This window comes from Crassostrea angulata, chromosome 3, assembly GCF_025612915.1.
Source record: "Crassostrea angulata isolate pt1a10 chromosome 3, ASM2561291v2, whole genome shotgun sequence".
NCBI lineage: Eukaryota > Metazoa > Mollusca > Bivalvia > Ostreida > Ostreidae > Magallana > Magallana angulata.
Genome location: NC_069113.1, coordinates 30,562,599 through 30,580,798, shown reverse-complemented (window position 1 = coordinate 30,580,798; position 18,200 = coordinate 30,562,599). Strand labels below are relative to the sequence as shown.

Below are 18,200 nucleotides of genomic sequence, written 5' to 3'. Positions count from 1 at the left end.
TTGAAATATATCATTTATCTCCGTACACTTACACGTGTTTTGTGCAATCACAAATGGCAGCTACAAAAAGGAAGTGGGATTGCGCTTGCGCACTGAATGGACGCATCGAATTACCCGAACAAACCCCAAAAGCCATATTTAAGTTAGATATGATTGCGTTAGATTAGATTAAAATAGAAATCGAGAACATAAAATTTCGGACTAAGGGTTTTACTGTGCTTTTATTGTTTTCAAAAAAGCCTTTGACTCTGTTAATAGATCTAACTTTGGATGAAATGGCCTAAAATTTGTATTCAAGGTATACGTGTTATAAATGGGTTGACTCGTTTTGAAAAAATAATAATTCTGTTTTTTTCCCATATATTTCTACTATATGGCACAAATAATTATAGGTCTGAAATCCTGTCCCGGGAATCATACATTTCATAAGGTATATGGCATCATGGACATCATAGCCATGCATTTATAGTTAATTTACCCCCCCCCCCCCCGCTATTTATGACACAAAATTCACAAAAAATGGGCTTAACTTGGATTATAGACTATATATACCTGTAGTTAACGATCCGTTAACCAAAGTTTTCATCTGTAATACCATATGCTTATCTAATAAACGTTAACAATATATTTTGTTGATGGATCAAGTTCACATCATAGATTAACGTCGCTATAAAGTTAAAACTATCTGAAAACTACAGTTGTAAACCTAGCTTTAGATTTGCTAACGACGTAAAACTACATGTATATTTTTGTGAATTTGGCGTGTCATAGCTGCCATAACAGAAGAGATCGAAGATTTTCAAGACGCTTTTCTTGATGATTTATGTGGGTTATGAAGGAAGCGACATCGCAGAAAAATACATACTCACTATAGGCCTATGTCCATATTGGCCCCAACCTAGGGCCTGAACCCCTGACTAAGGGGGCATAAATTTAATTCACAATATTGGTAGAGGGCTTCAAGGACACCAAAATCATGCAACATGGGGATTCTTTCATTAGTGTTGAAGGAAAGAAGATTTTTGAAACGTTTGCCGCCTTTTTGGCATTTTTGGGGGGCTTGCCAAAGAGGCCCCGAGGTGGTAAGCTAATCAAATTTTTTATTCCCCTTATTCTAGAAATGATTCAGACCAAAACTGGTAACAATTAGTTGTAGTTTTCAAAAAGAAGACGACGGCTGACAAACGAGACGAACGAAGACCATGCAATTGCAATATGTCACCCGAGTCATTGCAATTGGTATCCGTCCGTCATCGTGCGTTAACAATTGAACATTTTTAACTTCTCGAAAACTGCATGACGAATTGTTTTCAAGTGTTGCATCTTTATAGCAAGAGGAACATAAATGGTAAATTTTATTACTCTTGCTCCAGTGGCCCTATGGACAGGGCCTTACAAAAACTGATCATTTTTCAAAAATCGTCGTTTTACTTCTGTGTATATATAAGAGAAAAACTGAATTTAAAGTTATATATTTACATTTTCCAAGTATGACTCCCTTTATTTTTTACGGAAAATTTAGTACATTCATAGCTCTGAAGAAACAGCCACACTGAAATCGACACGTCCTGTTTATCGAATGGTCCAATACTACAGCGACCTATGAAAAATCACGTTAAAAAAATAACGATTACATGTATCTCCTTCTATTCCAGTAAGATTATTGGGCATGCATACAAATGACACTGGAGAGGACAATTTTTAATTCACCACAATTAATACTTCAACCATTATCCTTTTAAAAGATATGATACAGCATAGTCCTGAAAAAGAAGGAGCTTGCAAGTATGCATCGCGAAAAAAAGACGACCACCTTTTTTTAATATTTAAAAGACGGGACTCGTCCCCCCTTTCCAAAACAAATAAAACCAACTTGGCAATATTCATCTTTTATTGACAAATGTCATTTGATCGCAAGTAAACAAGCACACTTTTTTGATCCAGTGCTCAGCACATGAACAAACACCAGATGAAAACTGAATGACAAAAATAACCTCAGAACCTGCGAGGGTTTCTGTAGCAATTACACAGTAGCTGCTTCAGACATCCAACCGTTCAATCATACATAGGCAGACTAACAAGCATATAACAGTCACTGTCACAAAACATTCAATTTCAAGGTAAAGCAACCTGTCTCAATCTCATGGAATATTTTTGAACAAAAGGTAATAAGTTGTCTGTGTATTTAACTGAACACACCACATATGGTGCACAAGACAATGCTGTATAGAAGAAATATTAGACAGTTTATTGAAATCATGTTAAAAACAGCTACATGTATATTCATGAAAAAAAAAATACAACCTGATATTAAGGTGGTGAGCCACCTAAATGTATATGTGAGGACAAGCACCCTTTAACCTGCTTTATACTGACGATAAGAAAAAAATTCACCTATTATAAATGGCAAAAATCTGTAGACATTTTTAATAACACTCTAAACAAGAGGAAGTAAAGATGTAAAACAAAAATTGACACAGGAATTAACCCATGCTGAAATATGTAAAATAACATAGAAACAAAAAAATATATCACATATTTAGATTTAGTTGTGACCTTTTTTATCTTGGTTCCAATGTAAAGATCAGGGAATATTAACTTGATCAAATACATGTGCAATACATTATACAAACACATCAAAACAAAGTTGTTTGTTCTAAAACAGATACACAACAAGACAATCTGGTGGGTAGTGTTAGAAAGAAAAATCCTCGATCATATTCTCAAGTCACCAAATGCTTTTAAAACCTTGTACACAAGGTGAAAAAGACAGACATCCATAGACATGTACTATACCTGTTTTCAAAACATCATGCTTCATCATTTATACACTTGTCCAATGAAACTGCATACCAAACACTCTTTAAACAAAACTAAAAACTGATCAACAACTACACAAATGGAAACGACAAGAAAATGAGTTTCTGTTGGCCTCATTCACTCTGTAAATGAAATGGTCCAATAGCAGTCATCTCAATGCAATGAATTGTACTTTCAAACTACGCCAATGAAAACAGAAAAAGTGATCTTCTTTTTTTTTTTTTTTAGCCTCAATCGCACTTTCAATGATATGGTCCACTGTAGCAGTTTCCCTGATGCTGTGAAGTTTACTTTCCATTCCTGATGCTTAAATAATCAGGGACCTTGAATTGCCGGCGTATATAGAACAAGATGTAGGCCTTACATTTGGCCACTGTTTCTGGTTCACATGGAGTCACTGTACTGTCATTGAAGTGGAACCATTGACCTAAAAATCAAGTTGGAGAGCATAGAATTAAACATAGATAAGCCACTTTCATTGATATGTATGGTTTATGTGAGACAACTTCGTGGATCCCTACCTTCATGTCTAGCATATGATGTGTAGTGACCAGATCCCGCCCTAAAAGTGTAAAAAAAAAATAACTTATTACAGAATCTGTAAAAATAGTTCTATAAAACATTCATTAATATATTCAAAAATACATACCCAGAGCCATGGTGAACAACAACCGCTGCCAGGTCATACTCATTGCTCCCACTCCCACTGCCTCGCGTCTCATGCTGTAAGCAAAAAGATACAGTACTCGTTATATCAACATCAAACAACCTGTGTTTCAAAATCTGAATTAGTATTTCTTCTCATAAATATTTCTTGTCTTTGAGATCGTGTACTGCCTACAGATGACAATTGTTCTTACCAAATTGTCGAGAATATACTTGTGCATGTTTAGTCCTTCCAAGGGGAATTCTACAAATGTCTCTAGTTTCACTCTAAAGAAAGACTGCCATCGAAAGCGTTTTATATGCAAACAAAGAACCTGCAAGAGATATTTATTGGAAAGTGATAACACTTATTTTCTTCAATAAAAATATGTTCTGTTTTTTATATATTATTTTCATGAATGCAATGGACAATTTTTTCATTTGTTTGGTATCCATTCCACAGCTTAATACAGTAGATGTGGAAATTTTGTTAAGTGTATGTAAAAAAAAAATCCTCACACCAAAAGATAAATAAACAATTGAGAAAAAAAATCCTAACAATATCAGGATAACGAAATAAAGATTGAGAGGTTTTATAAAGGTGATTACATTTGGCAGCCTTCTTATCCAGAACTTTTTGGTGGACCGCTGTTTCTTCTTACAAGTGCTACACATGTAGAGCTCAGATTCCTCCAGTTCCTCCAATTCTGTAAAACTTTGTAAGCAGTCTGTAAACATAAAACATCATTAATTAATCATACAAATTTTCCTTCATTTCACATAAAGAACTATATATGATAAGAGTTCAATTTGGCCCCCATAATTCGCCATTTTTTAAGTGTTTTGGGTACAAGAAAATGTTAACTTATTTTTTAGAAGAGTTGATATAAAATATATTTTTCATCTATTTATTTGATTTATTTGCACTCACTGGCAGTATATGACGTCAGAAGTGACGCCATTTCTATAATTCAATCAAAATCAGCCAAAAATTGACATTTTTCTTATCTATTTACGAATGGGAAATATAGAGCGCATGCTTGAACAAGGAATTTTTTTTTGTCACTGATCAGTCTTGGCTAGATACATCTCTGATTAAAATATTTTATTTGTTCAAGAATGCGCTCTATGTTTTCGAAAGGAAAAACTGCTTGAAAACAAGCTGTTTTACGCTAAAAATGCAAAAATGGCGGGAAAAGGTTGTCTTTACAATGTCATATTTCTAAATTGTGGGCACTTGAACCAAAATGATTATTATGTAAACACATCACATACATATCTGTACTAAGAAAACAAAGAATGATAGTAAAATGATGATGTTCATTTTAGGGGGCCATTTTAGGCCCTTATCATATATAGTCCTTTGATACCGAAAAACACCAGGCTTTACAAGTAAAATGTATTACACTACATAATTTTCACCACATTTGTCATCAAATGATGTTATGGTATTCAATAGGGGCGAGATGATTCCTTAAGCATATTTTTGTTCTTTTACCACTTTTCATGATGCAGAATTAACTTTGTACATATAATGACTTTTAGCACAAGCACCAACCATCTCTAGACAAGCAAACTCCCCTATTTTCATCAATAAAGCAAGGTATGACTAACATTGAAAGATGGACTTTTCAACTTGCACAAATTTACTGGCAACAATAGAGGTGTGATCACTGGGTGTATAATTAGATCCAAATACACACTGTATTGCTTTTTTTTTTTTTTTACCTGAGAGTGTACATCTTAACTGTTCCCCGTCTTTGGCTTTCACTCCTCTCGTACAGAATTGTTGGGGAATATCAAGAGATAGATCTGTAATAAGAATATTTTCATTGTTCAATATGTTACAATCATTATTCTAATCAAACACAAATGGCATACACATGGTTTTAATTGAAATTTAAACTATTTTTGATCTGTCACGGTAATCCAATCATTTGAAGATCCCAAATAATAATTAACGAGAATAGTGTCTTTAGTAACAGAGAATGTTATTTTTATTACTAAAACATTATTCAAATGGTACATGTAATTTTTTTTGAAAAAAAAAACCCCAAAAAACCCATCATTCATTATCGTATTTTTACCTAGGAATGGATCATGCTTTTTGGACTCCACCCCACACACTAGACACGTGACCTCATTTTGGAGGAGGCCTCCAAAAATTGCGGTTACAATTGTGCTCTTGCCCTTTGGTCCGATGAATGGACTGTCACTGTTTGGGTAGGGCAGCAGTGTCAGAAGCTCTGTGTGAAGTCTGTCCAAGAGGTACCGCATAAACTCGTGGGCATCTTGTTGCTGGTATCCCCTGAAATTCAGACATTTTTAAAAATAGTCATGCAGGTGTTAATAAAAAATCAAGATTTTAGGTTTTGCTAAACTTTAACTAGTTTCATACAATTTGATCCATTTAAAATTTAAGACAACATATAAACCTTTAAAAAGAGGGCACAAAATTGTGAGACACTTAGAGATAAAATGCACAAACTAGACACCATTGAGATGGTAACCATCTCAAAGGTCCCCAATTAATTAATGGAAAACAAGATAAAAGCATTTCAGAAGATTATGCTTTGACAATGACCTACAACTTACAAATTTTCAGGTTGGCATAGAACTTTAAGTCAAGCTAAATACCCCTTACCAACAGGCATTTTTGGGTTTAATATAAGCAAGAGGTCCAAAACTGGAATTTCCCCTACATAATTCCATATTATTTTATAGGATACGTTTTGATTTGAAATTATAGTTTCAATAAAAAAAATATATTCTATTACTTTATTTATAAGCAGTCAATTGCATTTTGCATGTTTTTATTAAGAAAATTCAAAATATTCCTACTCTAAAAATAGCATGCTAATGTACCACAAGTTTTTGGCAAAAACTCGGATATAGGTGCAAATACATGTTCATTTATATACTTATAAAAGGAATAGATTTTCATGGAAATTTATGTTAAATAAAGAAATGTCTCTTGTGCATCTAAACACTTCGATTTGTACCTAAATCTGGGGACAACTTTCCAAATGACAGCAAACAGGGACTCTGGAGAGATTGCACCTTTGGAGCCCTGCCATAGTGCACATAAAGTCTTCCGCAATTCTTCTACCAGCAATCTGCAAGAAATATCACTAAAAATATTTATGTTTGTCTAGAACAGTCTTCTATACCAAAACAAAATAAAATTGATTATTATGTGACTTTTTAGAATCATACATGTACCATAGTTTGGATACCAACAGTCAGTCATATTTCTCTTCCTGGAGATTTCTTATGATTAAAACATTAAAAAGTTCAAAACAATAAAAAAAAAACTCATTTGATGGTGTTTATATAATTAGTGTACTGTAAAGATTATTCTTTAAACAACTTGTTCCAAAGAAAAGAATTTTGTCAGATTGACAGATGTGAGTCATAAAAGCAAAGTTTTAAAATAGTGCCTGTTTGGAAGGTTTCAAGGGTGTCAATTTTAAACTGCTACCCTCCTAAACAGACACGATCTATCGCAATGATGTTGTTATAATTATCATGATAGGTTGTGAAAAGTTCTTACACATCCTCTTCAGGTGTTTTTGATTTCCTTGTCTGTATTTTCTTGACTTTTGTTACTTTTTCTTCTAAAGATGGAAGTTGCTTTATATAACCACAAAACTGTTGAATGTTGCTGAAAATAGAATTAAAAATTTGGAAAAATTCATACTGTTTCCATATTTGAATACATAACTTAATATGTCAATAATAATATATCAAATATAACAAAGTTTATTTAAACTGAAGTACCTCAGCGACTGTAATACTGCATTCATAAAACATGTATTCCCAAGATTCCGTAATCCAGAAGATCGGGGTTTACTTAAACGGTCATCCTGAAAGATATATTCACTCATGATGCTAGCTTTACATAATGAATCATTTTTTGAGTACATGTATTATGAAGTGATCAAATATAATGGTCAGTGTGTTCAGATCCAATAAAGCCCTTCGGGCTTTATGCTAGACTTGATCACGCCTGACCATATTTGATCACCTCATAATATTCAAAGAATGATTCCCTATTACGTGTACTTTTATTTATATAATTTTCAACAATTGTATGATTTAATATAAAAATAGTCACATTAATGAAATGTTTTGGACTATACATTACAAAATCAATTTGTAGTGTTATCACAGACATAGGTACTGGAAAATGTACATATATATGTATCTAGCGGCAAATTTTAAGTTTTAATTCTGATATTTTATCCTGTCACTTTAACTTGATGAACTATATTGACTTTATTTGAAAATACTGTGAAAATCAGAATCTAACTTTTTGTATACTAACACATTTCTAGAGAAAACCTGCGATAAATATAAATCAATCTCTTTAAGCATTACTGCTTTCATTTCAAAAAGCTAGAGGCACACCCAATAAGTTTTTACCTTCTTGATTTTTTTGGTTGCCTTTTCATTCTCCTGTGAATCAGTGGAACACCTCCTCCTTGACTTCTGTCTCATTCGAGCTTGAGCACTAGAATTATCATGTACACATGTATTACATATACAAAACCCACTCATGTTAACGTTACAAGAAATCATTGAGCTTAAGACTTCTTTTAAAACACAGATCAAAAGAGAAATATGGTCTGTCCTTGTGATACTTTTAATAATATCGATTTCATGAATTCATAAAATTAGTTTGAATTTCAGCTCCGGATTAGTGTACATACCTGGAGATGGATTTCAGTTGTTGGCGAAGTTTTTCCAGATGACCAGGTGCTGTGTCATTGATAACAAACTCGTCACATTTGTAACTGTAAAAAAAAAGATTTGTATCACGTTTAAAACATGACTTGTAACCGTACAGGTAAAAAATCAATATGATAACACAATAAATAAACAACACATAATGCTTAGAAATCTCCTTTAATTTAAAATTTCTTCCAAAAACACTTCTAAATTGCTATCTAGATATGAATTTTGGAATTCGGGGAGGCGAGGTGGGGTAAAGTAATTCATGGTACAAAGTTTTCTTTAGGATTTCGAAATGAAATTAAATTAAAGTAACTGTAGATACACCACAAGCTGGCACTAGAAATGTGGACCTGACTTACCAGAAGACAGCCAAGTTGTCACAGTCCATGCACACTGCGTGGTTTGTGGCCTCCTCATGGTGGAGCTTGGCATGTCCATTTACATATCTGTGGTTATAGAAGTAATGAGACTGAATAATCAATATCAAATAAAACAATTAATGTCAAATAGAGCAGTGAAATTTAAAGCAGGCACTTTCATTTAGAAATTCCCATTGATTAAGATTCATCATATCTATTAATGTTCCCTCTCCAAATTTCAAAATTGATTTCCTACCTTGCTTTTTTTCACTAAACGTTTGATTATTCAATATTCTTTTTTTTTTTTTTGAACAGTTTTTGTGACACAAGCTATATCTATGAAGAATGAAGTAAAGGTTTAAGAAACTTGAGTCTAATATTTTTTTTTTGGCTTCCATCATGCACACTAAACAACTAAATGTGTTCAAACCAGCATGCCCCAAATCTATTGATAAAACCCTTCCAAAATTATTAAAGAAGTGAATTTTGATTTCTCTTACCTTCCACAGTGAATGCGTCCACACTTCACACAAATCCATGGACTCTGCTCTGTTTTACAAACTACAATCATCCAACCAAAGTAAGGATTAAACAGCACTCTAATGCTAACACATGTAAACTTAAGACAGCTGAATAGGCTGAGACAAGCATTGTTATTTCTGCCATTCAATTTTCTACAACAAAGGCCGGCCTACTGCAGTGGCACAGCGTATGTGTTCTCAGTCAAAATAACCAGAATAATGCCAAGGAAAAAGCCAGCAGTCAACTTTTTTTAACAACTTTCTTCCACATCATTATCTTCTACCTCAAAACTCATAATCATCAAAGGTTTAGTAAAACATTGACCATCACGTAAAAAAATCTTTTTTTCTTCCATTACATGTAATAATAAATTTTAGAAGACATTTGTACAATGTACATGCATATCTGCGTGACCTTCTTTACACTGTTGATGAATGATGTATATCCACTGGTCTTACTATTTCTGTTAAATCTAACTGCAGCGCATGCTTCTAAAATATCATTTCAGACTTTACAATATTGCTTTTAATATAGTGTTCAGTGTTTATAAAGGCAAACTCATCAAACACAGACTGAGAGATGTAGATTTAACAGATTTGTTAATAGTTCTACCCATGCAGCATTTAATAGTAAGCTGTTTTAAGAGTAGTCACCAAAGTTCAACTTTATGCTCAAATTTTATATAAAAGCAAGAAAATATATTCTTTTGGTAGATAGGCTTTTATTTTAGACACAAATAAACTGCCTTTAGGATTAAATTAAAAACGCATGATGTAAAAAAAGATGCAAGAGGTTCTGACGACCCACAGAATTGCCAGAGTTTTTTTCTTATTCCTAAATCATGCTACCAATCTCCTTTTATGATTAACAAATCTCACTACTATTGCATTAACAGTGAAATGAAATGTAACTGTTTATCATGTGTTTATTGATAAATGTTTATTATAGCTGCATAATGTTTTCATGACTTGATCTTATTCAGGTCCTGGGTCATTCTGAAACTATACTAACAATAAAAACAATCCCATTTATTCATAGAACTTACAGTTTGGTGTTATTGAAGCCCAAAATATTTAATTTGTATGATCAGAAAAGAAAATAACGTTGGATTTAATTTTTAAGCAATGTCTTAAAAATAACATGTAGCTGTGCGTCCAAAAGACAACAGCACTGCTTTTAATATCATTCATCGCAAAATTCAGGCATTAAGCTTGCATCATGCATTTTCAATTTATTCGTTCATTGTCATAGGTCGTAGTGTCGAAATTTGCATTAACGAGTTATCGGCCTTTGATCTTGATTCGCCCATTTACTTTCGTTACTCCGTAATATTTTGTGGCACACATCAAGACATTCGTCAACTTTATATGAGCTATACTCACCACCACAAACAAAGCGGGAAGGCAGGTTCTCACTCTTTATATTTGGTGTCGTTATGCAGGCATTGTCTTCCAGATGAGGGCACTCCATGAAATTAAACTCGATTATTTAAAATCAAACTTGTCCACAGAATTTACCAGGCTTTCTTTATAATCTGTAGTCTAGGTAGGAAAAATTAACAATTATTTTCAAAATAATGCACTATTTATAACTGTCGGTGAACGTAATGGACACTTGAACAGCGTGAACATAATGCCCATTCATGAACATGAAAATTTTGAAACAAACTATTTAAATACGATTGACAAGTAATGCACGCAAAACAATGTTACACAAAATGAGATTTGTAAGACTTTTCATTTTAACTTACGATTTATTTTGAAGAACACAAAGACCAAAAATAGAAATTATCAAACGACCTAAATTATCATGGCGGAGTGAAAAAGCGTAATACGTCTTACTTCCGGTTTAACAACGTCAAAAAGGTCGGGGGTGGATCCTACAACGGTCAAACGCGGTGGGGTTTTTTTCACTTATAAAGCTGATGCACTCACTCATTAAATATATTTCACAGTAGTCCACGTATGTATATTAGATTTTAGAATTTCGAAAAAAGTTTACCGCATATGGTCGGGCTTATATCATACAAATAAAAAAAACAACAACTATATAATAAGCCGCGTTTTTAGTTGTTTTTTTTTTCGACAGTGAACGCTTAAATTACTTCATTATCCTATCAATCACGATATAAAGATGGCTATTAATGTTGGTTATTTTTAATTTACATATCCCTTTTTATGAGCCCATTTATGAAAAAAACAAGAAGAAATAATCTTTCTAACGGCTTTATATACAATTTTGCCGGAGTGTAGCAGTTAAGAATTTAACCCAAGATTATGAATTTCTTTGATCTTTTTGGAAAGTTTTAGTCAATCAATTGTTTTTTTTGTTTTTTTTGCTGGTGGGTTTGCACACAAATATGTTTACATTAAGAAAATTACTCTATATATTACCTCGATTTATAATAATCTATAGAAAGTAACCTATCGATATTGTTTTAACTGCCAGTATAAGTTAGAGAGCAATGAATTGTTGAAACTTTACCGTCTTAGAATTGTCGATAACGAGTTAAGGTAAATTAATGTTCAAATAAATTAACCGGCAATTCTTCGTAATATTTCCAAAGTATAGTTAAACTAATGTCAAGAACTGTGTTTGTAAAAGTCAATAGATGCAGGGGAGAGACTCTCTAACGATATTTGTAACTTGAACGTAGATTAGAAGTACTTTTCAAGCTGAATATTTCAAGTAAATGTATTTATACCATGAAAACTGTAATCCTTATTCTTTCAGTTTACTTTTTTGTATTTTCAAAGAGAGAATTTTTATGTGAAAGTCGCTACCTTCATGCATATCTATAATCTCAACCGATACTCTGCTGTATTTTAAATTATGTGATACTCTATAATTGTATAAATGTTTGTAAATATCTTTTATTAATTTTTTTAAAATATTGAATGAACATGTAAATAAATAATAATAGCACTTTGTTAATACACCAACAAAAAATACAATACAAACAAGCACTGACACGTTTGATCCATTGAGTAAATGAATATGGTATCCACTAAGTCACAATTTTTCAGCTGCTCCATCGGAGATCCGCATCTTCCTCGAACAGATCCGCCACCCAGCAACACTCAGTCCTCCGTCGTTTTGGCGAATCTTCGTAAACCGTGGAGTGTCGCCGTTTTCTGGTTTTCATTCCAATGATACACAAGTCAATGTCACAGATTGTTGAGGAGTCGTCCAATAGATAGGCGGGATCGTGCGGGTTGTACAAACTGGGAAATAACTGGTCATCAAGAAGAGCACTGGGGTTGGAGTCCGATGAAGATGACGAGTCAAAGTCAAAGAGAACATCAAGGGTGTTGAGAGGGGAATCCAGACTCTGATAATCTCGGTCTTTTGGGTAATCGCTAACGAAGTCACAGCATAAATCTTCTTGGCGACTCAGTGTTAAAGGAGAGACGGGCGATAATCCAAAGCAGCACGTGTTCAGTTCGTTTTCTGGTTGGATCTGTTCCGTGTCTGTAACTACATCTGCTAGAGTGTCAATCATGGTGAATAGTTCGTGATCAGCAGCTGGGGCGATGACGTTTGTGTGAGTCTGGGTGCATAGACAGTTGGTAGAGGAATGAACCAACAACATAGGCTCGCCGTTGTCGATGCCTGGGAATCGGCTTCGGTCAATCTTATACTCTAAAGTTGTATCAATGAAGAGAGGTTCGGTGTACTTAGTACATGTATTCTGCTTCATGTTGATTCTTTTGGGCATGCCAGATAATGGTTGATTTTTCGACGACTGTTTTATTTATACCTTGCTTCTTCTGGAACCAACGCTATGCTAGCCAATGAAATTAAAGATATAAAATTAACCCCTAGTGTAATTAAAAAAAAATCAACTTTATTTGTTTTGTGTAAGCATTTGAGTAATTAACCAATGAGGGACAAGCACCTGCTTGTGCTCACTCAACAATTTCTTTGAACCGGGATGCCTAGCCGAAATTAATTGACCCCAAGCTGGGTATTTTACAACTAAATTGTCTGCTCTATAAGCACACCTTTATGTAACACACATATTGTTTTAACATTCCTTAGTTATATCCAGGTAATTAAATAATTAAATAAAAGTTATGGCAAAACTTAAAAGGTCAACATTTTTTCTTATTAAAAGTGTTTAATGAAACATAAATCTGGCCTTTCTTTTTTATATCAAATGAAGTATCTAAATAGTGTGTGTCCGAAATTTATTAGTAAATGTCCATTCATTTATGTTTGCTTGCTCAAGTCTGTGTGTTGCTGCAATTTATTTGTCTAATTTACGTTTGTGGCAAAACGTCTCTTTGTTCAGAAAGTATGCTCTCAAATGAAAAGGATGAATGGTCACGAATGGTCGTAAAAAAAAAATGAAAACTGTTAAAATTTAAACGCCTATGGAAATTATTAAAGGGAGCTAGACACGATTTCAGATGAAAATTTGATTTTTGATTTCTATGTATACAATTGTTTACTTTTGTATTTTGAATGATTCACCAAAACATGAATGTTAGAAGTCATTTTACAAGCGAGATACAAAGGAGAGAAGTCTTTGTTATGTAAACAAAGCTCGAGTCTTATATTTGTTTACAGATACAGTAAAGCAAAGAAATTGCCATTTCTTTATCAAAATAACTCGTGGAAACAAGATTCCGGTGGCCATTACCTGCAAGATGTAAGAAGTAGAGCTAGGAGAGAGAAGGTGGAATTTAAACATAATACCTGTGTGTTAACTCAGTCGGGGCAAGTACATGTTTTCACTACATGTCATTTAACATATACATGTTTGCGTTAGCGTTTAAAAGTGAATCTGTAGTGACTGTAGTGACTATATAGTGAAAGTTAATACTCGATATAGACCAGTGAGCTCTTCTCACCCCCAATGCAGAGCTCTGTATATGCCCTAGACAGTAAGCGTAAGAGGTCTGTGGAATTAAGTTTTACGGAACACCAGTCAACATCTCGCAGAGTTCTTGAAATCTTTCGGTCCTGTCGGCAAGACCGATTAAAATAACCAAGGACCGATTACTTGAGGTTGCCTGTCAGTCCAAATGACCGGTAAAAGTTGACAGGGGAACTTTCGAAAACAAGACTAAATTTCGTACAAAAGCAACGAAGTTGATGCAAACTATTCTGGGTAATCACTGAGGAGATCCGAATGCATAAGATAAATCAAGAGGATTTTTTCGCGACTAATGAATATAATTTACGTCACTTAAATGTAAACTTCCGATGCTTTCGATAAGTTTGGCGAGTGTTTAGTACATATCAACAAGGTGTGTTTATAATGCAACTAACAGATGTATAGTCATGCGATAGGTATAAGGCTTTTGATCATTTTCCAACTTAGATATAGTCAGAAATCACTTGGAGAAATTGGAGAACTTGTTTAAAACATAGCGTGAACCGATGTCCCCCTATAAATCCAAGATGGCGAGTGTCGTCTTTTTTACGTTTTTTATGTATATAAATACACTTTTTTCACATTGAAACAGGGTTTTAAGTTCATGTTTTTATTGTAATACACAGAAATACACACAAAAATACTAATTTTAATCATTTATGTCTTCGGGAGCAAATAATAACTCCACTATCCGACAACTATAAGTCCCTGTGGCATGATGTGTGCAGAAAGAAAAAGAGAACGAAAAAGAAAGATAAAAAAGGAAAGTTGATGAGAGAGAGGGAAGGAAGTTAAAATTAATGAAGTGATAAATAAGAATGTGAACGTGAGAAGCCAAATTGTGAAATTGTGAAAGTTAAGAGGAATCATATCAGGAAAAATTGAGAGAAATTGGGAGGCTTTTAAGTTAAAAACGAAATAAATTGATAATAAAATTCAAATATAGTTTTTCATCTTTCTATTAAAATATTTTGGACTGATAAAAATTTGTCCGGACTGACAAACTTCAGATGGTAGTCAGTCCAAATGACTGACAGCAGAAAAAAGATTTCAAGAACTCTGATCTCGTAGACGCATTAAATCCTCTTCATCTCTATCTGACATTTATAATTCCTCTCTTGAAATGGCGTCAAACGACAAACAAGGACTACCCATCCCGTCCTCAAGCATACTTTCGCCCTGGCCCCCTACATCTACTGGTATATTGTCGTCTTCTCCTGACCCAACGACCAATGTAACAATCGTAGGACCAAAGGGTGAAATTAAAACCTCTGTCTTAAACGATCTCATTGTGAAATCCATTAACAGTCAGGCATTCATAGGGGCTTTTACACCTCTCATAGCTGCAGCAATTGCCCCTCAAATTCAACTAATTGTCCAAAGTTGCATCCAACCACTAATTAATTCAGTCAAAGAACAGCAAAAAGACATCGAAGAACAAAACGATGAAATAGAAATACTGAAGAAAAGCAAGTCCGAATTACAACAAAGAGTTGATGATCTTGAATACGACCTGGACAACTTGGAACAATATGGCCGTCGCACATCCTTGAGATTTTCACAATGTCCCCAAACCTGGAACTGATGAGGGAAACACAGATACGGAATCCGCTGTAATCAGCATCTGTGAAAAAATGGGAGTCACAATAACATCTGATGATATTGACCGGTCCCACCCAATAGGTCGACCAAACAGAAATAACAAACTCCAAATTATCTGTAAATTCAAAACATGGAAAGCAAAAAATAAAGTTTTCAGTGCTAAAAAGGAATTGAAAAACAATAGTGACAAAATCTTTATAACAGAAGATCTGACAAGGTACAGACAATCCATTGTCTCCAAACTTATTGAGGCTAAAAAACGTAAGTCAATCCTCAGCTTCTGGACATTTGACGGTCGTATCTATATCAAAATGGAGCAAAACGGTGAAAAACTTGAAGTCACCTCTCTTGACGAAATCAATAGACTTTTCAACAGATAAAGTACATATCTTAGACTCTCATTCTGTACTTTGCATGTATACCAATACACAGACAAATATGCTTGCTCTTTGTTTCAAATAGTATTTTTGATATGGTTATTATTATTACAAAATTGTGGACTCATACGCCTATTCTCTCTTAAGCTCGGCTTTATTCTCGTTGGTATCTTACAAATGTTTGTACATACGTCAGCAATGACTGACCCACATAGGCTACCGTTATGGTACCCAGTTTACCTTTTCATATTATGTTTTCATGTTTCATTTTTGTTTGCAATTTCCCCGTCCCCTTCCCTTATTAGAATCAGTCACCCCTTCGTGACTGCATCTCAGGGGCCACCGCACCTTGTTTTATTTTATTATTTTTTCACATTTTGTTTATTAATCAAATTATTGTTTGCATGCAAATACGTAGACAGTTTTGTACTCTTCGCGCCAGTTTGTCAGATATCTCCTATTTTTACCTTTCCTTTGCGGCTCAAACATCCTTTTATGCACTTCTTCCGAACCACTTTATCTAATGACAGGTAACACTATTGTACAATACAGAGCCGCAATCGGAATTTATTATTGTAATAGCAGGGGTGTTTTAAGAGCGGAAGTGCTTACTCTCTTCAATGTCATATATTTGTTTTTATTTTTCCTAATGTGTTGTAAAAAAGGTTTAAAACATCTGAATATAAAGAAAACTTTAGTTGAAAATATTACATATTTACATTTTTGGTTTCAAGTTCTTTATTTGATCCATATGATTTCAGGTGACATTGAATTAAACCCGGGTCCCACAGAGGGTCAAATACACACGTTAGATATATTCCATCTCAATATTAGGAGTATTCGCCATAAAATACAAAGTTTAGAAACTTTTGTCTGGGATTTTGACATTCTTTGTTTTACTGAAACACATTTAGATTCTAATGTTAGTGATAATGATATTTTGTTGACCGGATACGATACTATTTTTCGTAGAGACAGAAACTCACACGGAGGAGGTATTCTCATTTATGTTCCTTTGACTATTAAAGCTTCTCGACGTTTCGACCTTGAACCTTCATCAGTTGAGTGTATTTGGTTAGAAATATGTGAACCCACCTGTAACTTCTTTCTTTGTTGCGTATACCGGCCTCCTAACAGTGATAAGTCCTTTTGGGGCAAACTCTCGTGGTCACTCGATAAAGTGTCAGATATTTCAAGTAAATTCCTTATTTTAGGTGATTTGAACGTTGACTTCTTAGAAAATACTCGTTTATATCCCATTAGTGATATCATGATGAATTACGACCTCACAAACACCATCCACGAAGCCACGCGAACTACAGACACGACGAACACCCTTATTGACCCAATTTTGAAAAGCACTGACCTTGTATCTCTCCACTCAGGCGTGATAAACACAGACAATACATTGAGCGATCACAAAGCTACATATATTTTTCTAAAAACGGGTATCATAAAAAGTAAATGTTATATTAGAAAAGTTTGGGACTACAAGAATGCGGATATTACAAGACTTAATACTATTATCGAAAATACCGACTGGGATTCAATTATAAGTAATGCTTTTTCTACTGAAAAGGTTACTGAACTTTTTACAGATAAATATCTAGAACTTGTTAGAGAGTGTATACCTGAAAAATCGGTAACGATTAGACCTAAAGACAAACCTTGGTTCGACTCTGACTTACGTATAACACTTAGGAAAAAAAATAGACTTCGACATAAAGCCCTCAAAAGTAATTCTCCTCTAGACTGGAATAAATTCAAGCACATTAGAAATAAATTTAACAACATGAAAAAACATGCACTACAAAACTATCATAACAATATTGAATTACAACTCACTGACACCAATATAAACAACACAAAATTATACTGGAAAATTCTTAGGGACACTTTTAAAACAAAACCACTCTCAGAAATTCCTCCTCTACAATACACAGATAGGAACTCTTTTGCTTTTTCTGATGTCGATAAGATTAACGCACTGAATGAATATTTTGCTTCAATCGCCTGTGTTGATGATGATAACTCTGTATTACCTCAAGAAATATTTATGTGTGACAGTATATTTGACAGTATGTGTATTAATGAACAAGAAATAATTGATATACTATCTATTCTTCCTGTAAACAAGGCCATAGGTGCAGACCTTATTAGTCACAAAATGTTGAAAGCTACTAAACTTACCATTGTCAAACCATTATTTCTATTGTTTAATCGCTCACTTAGAGAATCTGTTTTTCCTATTATGTG

At 33.9% G+C, this 18,200-nt stretch overlaps 3 protein-coding genes and 1 pseudogene across 5 annotated transcripts in view; 1 reads left to right on the top strand and 3 right to left on the bottom strand.

Moving 5' to 3' along the window:
- LOC128176129 (FAU ubiquitin-like and ribosomal protein S30) overlaps positions 1–18,200 on the bottom strand; it is a 116,872-nt gene that overhangs the window by 9,798 nt on the left and 88,874 nt on the right. Inside the window, exon 1 of one of the 2 annotated variants that reach the window (XM_052842205.1) lies at positions 33–109. The exons of the other annotated variant lie outside the window; for it this stretch is intronic. The gene's annotated coding sequence lies outside the window, so the exon portion shown is untranslated. Of the gene's footprint in view, positions 1–32; positions 110–18,200 lie in introns of those variants that run through there. 2 annotated transcript variants of the gene reach the window in all.
- Positions 1,874–10,922, bottom strand: LOC128176121 (ubiquitin carboxyl-terminal hydrolase 3-like). 2 transcript variants are annotated; one of them, XM_052842197.1, is made up of 16 exons: positions 10,834–10,922; positions 10,466–10,624; positions 9,062–9,122; positions 8,562–8,648; positions 8,178–8,261; positions 7,891–7,978; positions 7,246–7,331; positions 7,019–7,129; positions 6,468–6,581; positions 5,553–5,773; positions 5,194–5,277; positions 4,075–4,193; positions 3,681–3,800; positions 3,470–3,543; positions 3,342–3,382; positions 1,874–3,247 (listed from the first exon to the last, which is right to left on the bottom strand). In XM_052842197.1, the coding sequence occupies exons 2-16, from the start codon at positions 10,551–10,553 to the stop codon at positions 3,108–3,110; spliced, it is 1,518 nt and encodes a 505-aa protein (XP_052698157.1). In that variant the 5' UTR covers positions 10,554–10,624; positions 10,834–10,922; the 3' UTR covers positions 1,874–3,107. The 2 variants fall into 2 exon arrangements, with proteins under 2 accessions (XP_052698157.1, XP_052698156.1); XM_052842196.1 differs by lacking the exon at positions 10,834–10,922 and having other exon boundaries at positions 10,466–10,745.
- LOC128176126 (uncharacterized) lies at positions 12,013–13,356 on the bottom strand. The gene has a single exon (XM_052842203.1). The coding sequence runs from the start codon at positions 12,799–12,801 to the stop codon at positions 12,106–12,108; it is 696 nt and encodes a 231-aa protein (XP_052698163.1). The 5' UTR covers positions 12,802–13,356; the 3' UTR covers positions 12,013–12,105.
- LOC128176131 (uncharacterized) lies at positions 13,727–16,670 on the top strand (annotated as a pseudogene).

Excerpts from the sequence above, each read along its gene's own strand:
- LOC128176126 (XM_052842203.1), bottom strand. The coding sequence starts at position 12,801 with ATGCCCAAAAGAATCAACATGAAGCAGAATACATGTACTAAGTACACC.
- LOC128176121 (XM_052842197.1), bottom strand. The coding sequence starts at position 10,553 with ATGGAGTGCCCTCATCTGGAAGACAATGCCTGCATAACGACACCAAAT. Across the intron at positions 5,774-6,467 it reads AAAGTTGTCCCCAGATTTAG|GGGATACCAGCAACAAGATG; the intron begins GTACAAATCGAA and ends TCTGAATTTCAG. Across the intron at positions 3,544-3,680 it reads AGTATATTCTCGACAATTTG|CATGAGACGCGAGGCAGTGG; the intron begins GTAAGAACAATT and ends TTTTGCTTACAG.